The 12,046-nt window shown below is 37.7% G+C and overlaps 1 protein-coding gene across 6 annotated transcripts in view; it reads left to right on the plus strand.

Annotated features, from left to right (window-relative positions):
* The window catches only part of LOC117325354 (GTP-binding protein Di-Ras2-like), a 72,639-nt gene extending 61,705 nt beyond the window's left edge, over window positions 1-10,934 (plus strand). For 2 of the 6 annotated variants that reach the window (XM_033881507.1, XM_033881512.1), the window contains 2 exons: window positions 8,002-10,242; window positions 10,362-10,934. In XM_033881507.1, the coding sequence (XP_033737398.1) occupies window positions 8,002-8,631 (630 nt within the window). In that variant the 3' untranslated portion in view covers window positions 8,632-10,242; window positions 10,362-10,934. Of the gene's footprint in view, window positions 1-428; window positions 826-5,814; window positions 6,228-8,001; window positions 10,243-10,361 lie in introns of those variants that run through there. The other 4 variants (XM_033881511.1, XM_033881513.1, XM_033881509.1 and 1 more) reach the window with 4 other exon arrangements.
* The last annotated feature ends 1,112 nt before the right edge of the window (window positions 10,935-12,046 follow it).

The raw sequence follows: 12,046 nt of genomic DNA on the forward strand, positions 1-12,046 counted from the left end.
GTGTCAGCTGAAAGGCCGTAAGGCCGTAATAGCGGACGTAAAACCCATAAATAAAGGCTCTAATGCCCCTCTCGGTGTTAGATTATATTAAGAAGTTTACTGAACCGAGAAGCTGTGCAGTGTTAGAGTTTCTGGTGTTACCTACATATTACCACCAAGTTACACGTCGTAAATGGCGGTTCGGCCTAATTGCTCAGCCGCGATCTGCAATCGATGACGTCACTGGCGCCATTTGATTGGGAAAAGGTTTGGGTTTACTGAACAAATTCACGTATCTATTATAGACCATAGTACATTATGACCAGAAGTATTTTTATCAGTCCGTCCGACCAATGAAAGTGATATGCTATATTAAGACGACTTATACAAAGACCATTACATAATGATTGGGTCTTGTTGCCCAATGTATAGAATACCTAATGTGACTGTAACCATGTCCAGGTGTTTAAAGCTTCACCACACGATAGTAAGACTTGTTTACACGATGACACAGGCGGGCGTATACCCCGGTATGTATAAACACAGAAGCGGCCTACTGTGAGTAATGCGTGTGACGAAGGTAGGCTGACCATTACCGTCCACCAATGTTAGCATCTGACGTACTGCCTCGCGATCGGATATATAAAAGTGGCCACTCTGTGATACTCTGTAGGTGTGTCGAAGTGACAGCAGGACGGGATATACCAGGTGCGCACTAGTGTCTAAACTAGAACTAGACACTAGTTGAAAGCACCAGTGGGACCTCTGTTCGCGCGTGGATTACATGTTCCGGTGGACATCATGTTTATCCGAAAAAAAGACAGGACCAAGCGTAAACAGTCAGAAGTAAGTACCGGTATAAATCATGTACATAGTCAGAAGTAAGTACCGGTATAAACCATGTACATAGTCAGAAGTAAGTACCGGTATAGATCATGTACAGAGTCAGAAGTAAGTACCGGTATAAACCATGTACAGAGTCAGAAGTAAGTACCGGTATAAACCATGTACAGAGTCAGAAGTAAGTACCGTTATAAACCATGTACAGAGTCAGAAGTAAGTACCGGTATAAACCATGTACATAGTCAGAAGTAAGTACCGGTATAGATCATGTACATAGTCAGAAGTAAGTACCGATATAAATCATGTACATAGTCAGAAGTAAGTACCGGTATAAACCATGTACATAGTCAGAAGTAAGTACCGGTATAAATCATGTACATAGTCAGAAGTAAGTACCGGTATAAACCATGTACAGCTCCCTAGAAATGTAGTTGTAGTATCTAAGCTGACATAGCCAATTTTAAACAGTTTAAAAGACTACAGATAACTTCCGTTCAGTAGCAGTTCCGCATCAGCCCTGGAATCGAACACTGTCCTGCATGGGGACCGGATCGGTTAATAAAAATATATTAGTAAGTTGTACGACTACATTGTATAGCAATAATCCACATTTAACATAGCAATATGGCTTCGTGTATTTATGCGTTTCTTTAATGGTGTTAGGAGTGCATTAGTGTTTTGTTTGACGGCCAATGTTTAGGCGTTTGTTTGACGGTTGGAGAGTGTGTTTAGGCGTTTGTTTGACGGTAGGAGAGTAAGTTTAGGCGTTTGTTTGACGGTTGGTGAGTGTGTTTAGGCGTTTGTTTGACGGTTGGTGAGTGTGTTTAGGCGTTTTTTGACGGTTGGTCAGTGTGTTTAGGCGTTTGTTGGAAGGTTGGAGAGTGTGTTCAGGCGTTTGTTCGACGGTTGGAGAGTGTGATAAGGCAGCTTTTTTAAGGTTGGAGATGGGAAATGTGTTCAGGCGTTTGTTTGACGGTTGTAGTATGTTCAGGCGTTTGTTTGACGGTTGGTGAGTATGTTCAGGTGTTTGTATGACGGTAGGAGAGTATGTTCAGGCGTTTGTTGACGGTTGGTGAGTGGGTTTAGGCGTTTGTTTTACTATTACCATACCGGTCAGTGAGCCGAACTATGACGTCACTGAGCAGTAAATACGAAGGTCATTGTATCGGGGGTATTTCACGCCCCGTTACGTTTCCAACCATTTCTACACGACAGTAAAAATAAATTTCTTGACTTTTCTATTTTGATATAATAACATTTACATTTCTGTTCAGTTCAGTTCTTTGTTACCTTGGGGCTTAAGACTCGTCGCTTCAAAACAAACCTGTATACAGAAATGACTAATGCATGATAAGCAATGACAATGACAATTGTTTATTCTCGTAAACAGTATAGTGCAGAGAATGTAGATACAGACAATGGATAGCAATGATACATGGTAAAACAGGATGGACATCAGTATTGTGAATTGATTATTTCATTTATATCAATAAAAATCTTAGCCTGTGAAATAAAGAAATTTTGAGTTACGTAATTGAATAATGTATGGGATTTAAATGTATTTGGTCTTTCATAATAATACTAAGTACCTAGACATATATTTCTGTCTGCTATAGAGTATAAGTTGTTGATCATAGTTATATAATGAACTTGATAGCCTATTTGGCATAAATCACATTAAGTGCTACTTCTATTTTCTCGTGGTATATTAGACCACCAACCACTTTCGATTTGTATTTTTGTATTACTTGTCCTAAATTAACAGTTAACTTTTGATAATTTGGGAAGTAGTTCTAGTAAATAAATCTCTAAATAGTGTTCACGCTTGTAGATTATATAATGATTCCTTTCAAGGAAGTTTTGTATTTCTCCAGTTTGCTAAAAACATTAAAATATTGTACTATTCAGCCAATTTATACCTGACTGTTAAATATATCTAATAAGCTATATTCTTATAATATTTTTTTACATATTTCAACCAAGACGACTTATAATATAACGTAATTGTCAATAGATTGTTGTTCAACTTATTCTGATTATTTTTATCAATTTAGCCCAAAATCCAATATTGATATCAAGTGGGAGCCGCACAAGTTCTCCATATATCATAAAATTGTATGTAGGCGTTTTGATAATAAGAATACATATGTCTACAAAACACAACCTTGATTCTCTTTCTCACTAACACACAGATACATGCATTGTACATAGACATACTGTCGTTCTCAGGGATAGTATCCAGTGAATTTCCTCGTTAAACTGTTACATATTCATTTCTTATTAACAAGTTTAATATATTTTGCTATATCCGATAATTTTTTTTATTCACGGTTTCCTTAATTTGGACAAATTGGTATATACTTGGTCTGTTATTGTTATATATCTTGATATAACGCTAAATCTTAAATCTAAATAATATTCACATTTTATAATAAATTGAAATTTCTAGTCACGACTTGTCATGTTTTTTTATGACCTGGTCTAGGACTGATGATGTGATAATGTTTATATTTATTTATAAGAAGTAACGGTACAGTGTGGCTTGTACATAGTGTTAAATACGGCATGTCACTTAGCTGTTAAAGCGTGCTGTTTTAGCTCATTTGTCAAAGCCGTGGATTATCGCGCCAGGGTTCGATTCCTGTCGCGGCATTTGCCATGGATATAGATATGTAATCTATGATGTAATATCAACATTGAGTTGTCAGATTTCTTGCGAAAATGTTACCTAACACATCAATAGCAATATCAGCAGATATTGCTCATTTATTTGGTCATATACCGGTCGGACGCCGATAGAGCGTTTCGTGTATAATCCATTCGGCGTCCCCAGCCGAGGGGATTATCGGTATAATGAGTTGACTAAGGTCGTATGTTATCAGTCGCGTAAACAACTAAGGACTCAAGTCAAGCCGAACGTTACACCCGACTGCCACAAGTCAAGCTGAACGTTACACCCGATGGCCTCAAGTCAAGCCGAACGTTACACTCGACGGCCACAAGTCAAGCCGAACGTTACACTCGACGGCCACAAGTCAAGCCGAACGTTACACTCGACGGTCTCAAGTCAAGCCGAACGTTACACTCAACGGTCTCAAGTCAAGCCGAACGTTGCACTCGACGGCCACAAGTCAAGCTGAACGTTATACTCGACGGCCTCAAGTCAAGCCGAACGTTACACCCGACGGCCTCAAGTCAAGCTGAACGTTACACTCAACGGCCTCAAGTCAAGCCGAACGTTACACTCGACGGCCTCAAGTGAAGCTGAACGTTAGACTCGACGGCCTCAAGTGAAGCCGAACGTTACATTCGACGGCCACAAGTCAAGCTGAACGTTACACTCGACGGCCTCAAGTCAAGCCGAACGTTACACTCGACGGCCACAAGTCAAGCCGAACGTTACACTCGAAGAGTTTAAACAAGTTGAAATGTTAGAAAGTACAATTAGTTATGGTATAGTGATGTACATACCATAGAATGACTGCTAGACTCAGACATTCAAACGATTTTGTCTTAATTACGAAGCCCCCTACATAGTCTGTACACTTAGTAATTGTACTTAGAAACACTACTGAAGTACAAAATGTAGTATGGTTTATATATTTAAGTCCGAGATCATTACAAAAGATACATTTAAGACTGAAATGAAACTCATCCCCAATTTCTCCTTTATGTACAAAGTGCACACTCTGTTATTACTATGTATGTTTCTGTTTCTGCCACATTCAATATTTCAACAAATATATATGCTGGTATAAGAATCCTCTGGAGTTATTAATTATATTTCCCAACATCTCCTGTACATGTTAAACATAAAATCTCTATCCGATAACGTTATATACAAATCAATCATAATTTATTTATACGGTGCCTGGGAACCGACATGATATCGATAAAATGATTGCGTGGGAACGCAATATTATTGTGTTTGAACGCAATGTTAACCTAAGGTGTCATTCCGATATCGTAAATCCCGTACCATTCAATAGCGGAACCATTTCCTTTGTTTTATTCCCATTTCAACTAGGTATCTAATCACATCATCCATGTCCATTATGTCAAACGCACAACCGTTCTGAGTGATATGATAGTAATGTGGCCTACAATATTACACGTATAACATTTCCATGTGATTACATATTACGTTCCCACGCAATAACATCGCTTTCCCAAGCAAATTTTGTTTCGATCATGTCCATTCCCAGCCACCATATAATTCCATAAGCGGGTAGACTATTTTTTAGTAGATTTTTGATTTTCACAATCGATTTCTGATAAGTCACTTACATATATATAATATGTATCATGAGATCAATGCTTTCATTAACCCATTTAACAGATTGCCTTGTAGTTTAACTGCAAATAGGATTTGTGTGACAGCTTATATCCGCCTCTAAGAGGCCTATAGTAGTGAAAAACGAGATAGGTCGGTGCATGATCTGAAAATAAGCCAAAATTTTCGGGAGAAAAGTATCGAATACAAGATAAAATACACGTAAAATTAAATCTATCAAAACTTTCCAAATACTATTGTCACTAGCGGATCCAGGATTTTCGTATGAGAAAAATTTTTTATAGAAAAAAAAAAAAAAAATCGGTATGCCTAACCCCCCGCCCCCCGCACCACCCCCCTATGCTATGCCGAAAAAGGGTATCACGAGTCTGAAGTCGGAGCACCCAACCATAAAATACTTGACAGTAAAATGCAGGCATGACAAAAGGGAGAATCTTCTTGATGGTAAATACATATTCTCTTTTTTTCATTGGAAAACGGGAATGTACCTGTTAGATGTGGTTGAAAACCTCACTGGAATCACGGACATATCCCGTCAATGACCTGGCCCACACAGTTGTACGGAAACTGTGGGCCGATAATCAATGATGGCTTCATTCATGTTTCGTCACCATTAAGTACCAAGGGCGGGTCGTTCACTCAGTCAATCGTCTATAAATACACAGATTTCGCATCAATATCGCCTGCTGCTTCATTTAGCTCGATTCAGTCGGTGTGAGCAGACTATCATATATAGCTGCGTGGTGCCTCGGACTTACCAAGGTTTTCTCTCAGTATTGATGCTGGAAATATCTATCTGGACGGTGTCAAATGTTGAAATACTGATCCGAATCTGTTATCAGTGTTGTGTATGGATAGTCTCATTTTGACGGATCTTCCCTCGGTTATGTTGAGTTCTGGAGGAATTTCAAGTTCGAGAGAGGATTGTTGACCATCAATTTCATAAACAAACAATGGTGTTTGATGATATGTGTTTAAATTCAAACCTCTCGAGACACTGAAAACGTACCAGTGTGTTGATTTTGTTTGGAACACCGGTATATTTGGGAGTAATTTGGATACTTGACCTTTAGCTGAGAGGAGCTTCCAGCACGATTAACCCGGACAGATGGTAATGGGACAGATATCAGGGCGGTATCAAGGGATTTACTACTAGTTCATTTAAGGCGAATCTCGTGTGGTAGACCGCCGTACGGAAGATACGGGCCATAACGTGTACATTTCGTGTAAAATGTTGAGATTATAGCAGAAAGGTTCACGATACGTTTTACGGCTGTCGATCTCGGCGCGTGCATAGGTCTACGACTGAAGGCCATGCTTAATAGCCTCAGGCTTGTTTAACAAATTCTCTTGTACTAGTACAATCGGTTTAATTATCGATACATCACGGTTCACGTTTAAATGATCCTTATCCTGATTCGATTTTTATATTAAAGTATACTCTGTCTAATCACCACATTGGGCTTTCTATATTGATGATACAGGGAATGGGGCAGGAACGAAGTCAGGTAAGGAAGAGTTCGTGGCGCTCCTAATACGATATTCTTTGTTCTTTTCATGTCGCGCACGGAATCCTGAGATCGTGTGTTTATGTATGGTTAATTCTGAATGTTGGACAAAGGTTTGGCCAGTCAGTGGAAATGTTCCTATTTTGGCCAGTCAGGGGAAATGTTCCTATTTCACTTTTGAAACTCGCTATTTCGTCATAACAAGGCAATGTGCCCTTATATACTAATGCTGTGCAAGTCGACTTTTTGTATATTGAAACATTACATTGTGTATAGTTATTCCTGAGGCTGTAGTTTCGGAATTAGAGTCTTTTATGTTCGATATTTCATGCAGACATATGTCCAAATTAAAACTAAACAACAGGGTTTCTAACAAAAATAGTGTTTCCTTGCCAACATTGCCTAATTGTTGTACTGTAAATGACTATATTTTCAAAAAGAAAAATCTTAGTTTCAAAGGGATAAATTGAAACATGTTAGAGAAGATCACTGCAAAAGAAAAGTTTATGTCGGACGGACGAACAACGCCATACTAATAATGACAGGCTTATAAAATGATTACATACTAAAGATATCGAGACGAGTTGTCAGCGGTATCCTGTAAATCTATGTAAAGTTAATTATGCCACATCTGTGAATGTTGTATATGCAGGTCAACCATACCATACCATTTCTAGCCCGATAGGGAGGAATCGGATTGTATATTTGTTCTTTTGTTGATACATTGATCATATTGTTAATGAAAAAAAATCAAAAAAAAACTACTGCACGGAAATAATATTTCATTTTACGACCCTATAATTCTGAAATTCTACATCCATCAATAAATGATCGTACGTTTTCTGTATGCCAAATAGCCTTCAATGGGGGTATAGAGAGTTTTAAAAATGAAAAATGAAAATTTCCCCTGACTGGTCAAACTTTGACGAGCATTCTGAATTATTCATATAAACGCATGTTAAGTAAAAGGATCGTATTTGGAGGACCACGAACACTTTCCTTTACCTGACCTCGCCTCTGTCCGGTTCAAACAGTAAACCCATGTATCTAGAATTTAGGAACCTGGAGCGGCGTTTTAGACACGGTGATATGACGTCTCTGTTAGACTGATTCCACCAGAGCAGTGTTTAATGATGTTATATGTTTCTCTATTTAGGCAGCTATCATTAACATGTGTCATGTTCAATGTGGAGCGCACTGTAGACGCTTTCTCTGAAGTATGGAAGCTTCAGATCAACTACTTTAATTATTCTACATGATCATTTGTCGATGGAAAACAAACATTCGTTAATTTACATCATCATTTGCCTATGGAAAACATTCCTTATTTTCCCCTGATTTTGTATAAATAATGCAATATTCTTTCTGTCTTTCCAGGTCCCGAAAGATCGTTCCGTCCGCTTGCGTGTTATGCCTGAGCAAAGCAATGATTACCGTGTGGTAGTGTTTGGTGCCGGCGGAGTGGGCAAGAGTTCGCTCGTGCTGCGCTTCGTGAGGGGCACGTTTAGGGAGAGCTACATCCCCACCATAGAGGACACGTACAGACAGGTAATCAGCTGTAACAAACAGGTGTGCACCCTACAAATCACAGATACAACCGGCAGCCACCAGTTCCCCGCCATGCAACGATTGTCGATCTCCAAAGGACACGCGTTCATCTTGGTGTACTCCATCACTAGCAGGCAATCGCTAGAGGAGCTCAAACCAATATTCGATGAAATCGCGGAAATCAAAAGTGAAATGGAAAGTATACCTACAATGTTAGTGGGAAATAAGTGTGATGAAACGAACCGTGAGGTCCCACAAAGAGAAGGGGCGGAATTAGCAAAAAGATGGAATTGTGCTTTCTTAGAGACGTCAGCGAAGACGAATCATAACGTGAAGGAGTTGTTCCAGGAACTCTTACAGCTAGAAAAAAGGCGAACTATGAGTTTACAATTAGAGACAAAGAAAACCAAATCACAGAAACGCAAGGAAAAGTTGAAAGGCAAATGTACCGTTATGTAAACATTCAATAGATGTGGATTTGTATATATAGCATTACGTCCATAGCCTTACTCTACGGACGTGGGGAAGTTAAATACATTCTGTCGAGTTTCCCTCAATGAGGAGTGACGCCGCATACAGGATCCAGCGGACGGTTCTAGTGCAATTAGATCTACTCAATGGACAGAACATGTCATAATATGTCATGTCCGTCTGTCGTTATATCCGTGGATATCTGTCTAGATTCATCATCAGTGTCAAGAAAAGCCCATCTCTTTCTAATGTCCAGTAGTGTAAATATATCCCTAGAAGAAATGATATGGGACTATCGACCTAGAAGCTGACTGTTTGTAGATTGATCGATGTCTTAATCCAGTGATGTGGAAGAGTTTCACTGACCGAGTGTAATCTGTCAGTGCTCGGCCAGGCAGGGGTTAGCGATCTGTCACATGAGGTGGACAAACAAATTCGTCTAGAGTTATCTCTCGTTAACTTCTAATTACTCACCAGGGACCGTTTCTAGCGCCCAGACAGCGCCATCTACTTCTTGCTATGATTTCTCTATTGATCCCCAATTTGGAATACAAGTTAGCAATGTCATAGAGAAGTGGTTCGTTGGGTCTCCGGTCTCTCTGCGGTGCTTTCTGTAAGTTTGCTGCGCTGTAGTGGTCTATGTTCTGTTTTGTGGATGCTTGGCGATAAGTTTTAAAGACTGTGTATTTAATCTGTTGGTAAATACATACTAGACTTTTTCATGTTTTATAACCAAGCCGTACACGGAAACGCCAAGTTAATACGTCTGTGATATAGCAGTAAAACTCGGTCGTAGTTAGAGAGTTTGTAGATATACGAGGACATCCGAAATAGGTTAGACGGAACACTACTGGTTTTATTGTTCACCTCCTAAGCGAAAGGTAGGTTTGTTTAGAACGTCCAACAGTTGTAACCACATTATCGGATAAAGGAACCATACAAAACCCAATATATCTGAGTTTAATATCCTCAAACAATCTGTTATAAAAATACATATGTCTTAGAAATACAGAATCTGTGTTAAACCTACAGTTTGACTTCCGACTGTGTTACAGGGTATACTTCTGCCTACAGATATTTTATCAGTAAGACATGGACCGTACGTTCTATGCACACAACGTCAGACATCGGTACTGTAGAACTATTGATTGCAGCAAACAAATGTAGATATTTTTGCCATGTATTGATTGTGATTTTTTTTCGTTTAGTACTCGCTTGTTTTATGACTGTTATATAACTTGTGTAACTATACAGGTATCACTGATTAAACCTTAATTGTTTTATAACTTGTGTAACTATACAGGTATTACTGGTTAAACCTGTAATTGTTATACAACTTGTGTAACTATACAGGTATGACTGGTTAAACCTGTAATTATTATATAACTTGTGTAACTATACAGGTATTACTGGTTAAACCTGTAATTGTTATATAACTTGTGTAACTATACAAGTATGACTGGTTAAATCTGTAATTGTTATACTTGTGTAACTATACAGGTATGACTGGTTAAATCTGTAATTGTTATATATAACTTGTGTAACTATAGAGGTATGACTGGTTAAATCTGTAATTGTTATACTTGTGTAACTATACAGGTATGACTGGTTTAAATCTGTAATTGTTATATATAACTTGTGTAACTATACATGTAATGACTGGTTTAAACCTGTACTTGGTTTTATATAATTAAACCCCCTTTTGTGTAACTATACAGGTATGACTGGTTAAACCTGTAATTGTTATATATAACTTGTGTAACTATACAGGTATGACTGGTTAAACCTGTAATTGTTATACTTGTGTAACTATACATGTATGACTGGTTAAATCTGTAATTGTTATATAACTTGTGTAACTATACAGGTATCACTGGTTAAACCTGTAATTGTTATATAACTTGTATAACTATACAGGTTTTACTGGTTAACCTGTAATTGTTATATAACTTGTGTAACCATACAGGCATGACTGGTTAAACCTGTAATTGTATCACAACTGGTCAACTATCACAGTCTTGTTATCTCTTAAGGCTGTATGCTACCTTACAGAAGACATCTCTGTGTCACAGATAGATATGTACATCACTATGCCTTTTATTATATATGTAGTACTCGCAGCAATTAACGTCTAATAAAATGAGATTGTGACATAGCAGTATAATTCACGATATGGTAATACATGTTTATTTAAAGTTTAATTAATCTATTAGGAACCAACAATGTCTGTTTGTTTCAGTAGAATATTAGTTGTTTACATTTACTTTACCATATTATTTCATGTTATATAACACAACATAAAGAAATGCAACTTAGATGTAAACTAAAGGGTCACGTGTAAAATTAATTTCTTGAGCATAACTGTAAACATGATCTTCGGCACATTATATACTGCCTCTCTAGAAACTGTATGTACATTGAACATTTGCAAGCAGTGGGAACATGTGTACATTATATTATGATATATTATTATGTATACATAACGTACACATGTGTACATTATTTACAGATAACGTAAACAAGCGTACACTATTTGCACTGATGTATACATGGATACATTGTACAGTAGTTACTGATAACGTACACATGGGTACATTGTTCACAGATAACGTACACATTGGTACATTGTTCACAGATAACGTACACATTGGTACATTGTTCACAGATAACGTACATTGTTCACAGATAACGTACACATTGGTACATTGTTCACAGATAGCGTACACATGGGTACATTGTTCACAGATAACGTACACATGGGTACATTGTTCACAGATAACGTACACATGGGTACATTGTTCACAGATAACGTACACATGGGTACATTGTTCACAGATAACGTACACATGGGTACATTGTTTACGTTTAGTGTATCTCTGGGTGCATTAGTTAAAGTCACTGTTAATTCGGAACATTATTTACAGACAGTGTATGAAGTAAGCCCTAATTAACCTAAGATAGATCAGATACATGGCTGTAATATTGATTTATACCTCTATAACGACAAGTTTTGGTATGGCTTCATTAACAGCCACTGATTACGCACAATCAATGTCGCCTGGAGTAAGATACCGACTCGTATCATGCCAGTATTTAATCCTAAATAATTATCCATGGACAGTAAAAGAAAATCACTCTAGTGCGGTACCTGTATCACTTTTGTTTGGTATTAATTGAATCTTATCGTTTATGTTATAAAGACATCTGTTGTAAGATTGTTTTATAAGCATCCCTTTCTGTTAATAGAAATAACACTTTATACATTATGTTATATTGAATTATATTATATCATAGTATATTATATTATATTATATTATATTAAGTTTTCTCTCATTCGATATTTGTGTGGCATCTGCGATAATGCTTCACCAGAAGTGAGAGACGTTTTGTGATTTGTACAGCA

Source organism: Pecten maximus, chromosome 4 (genome assembly GCF_902652985.1).
Source record: "Pecten maximus chromosome 4, xPecMax1.1, whole genome shotgun sequence".
Classification (NCBI taxonomy): Eukaryota; Metazoa; Mollusca; class Bivalvia; order Pectinida; family Pectinidae; genus Pecten; species Pecten maximus.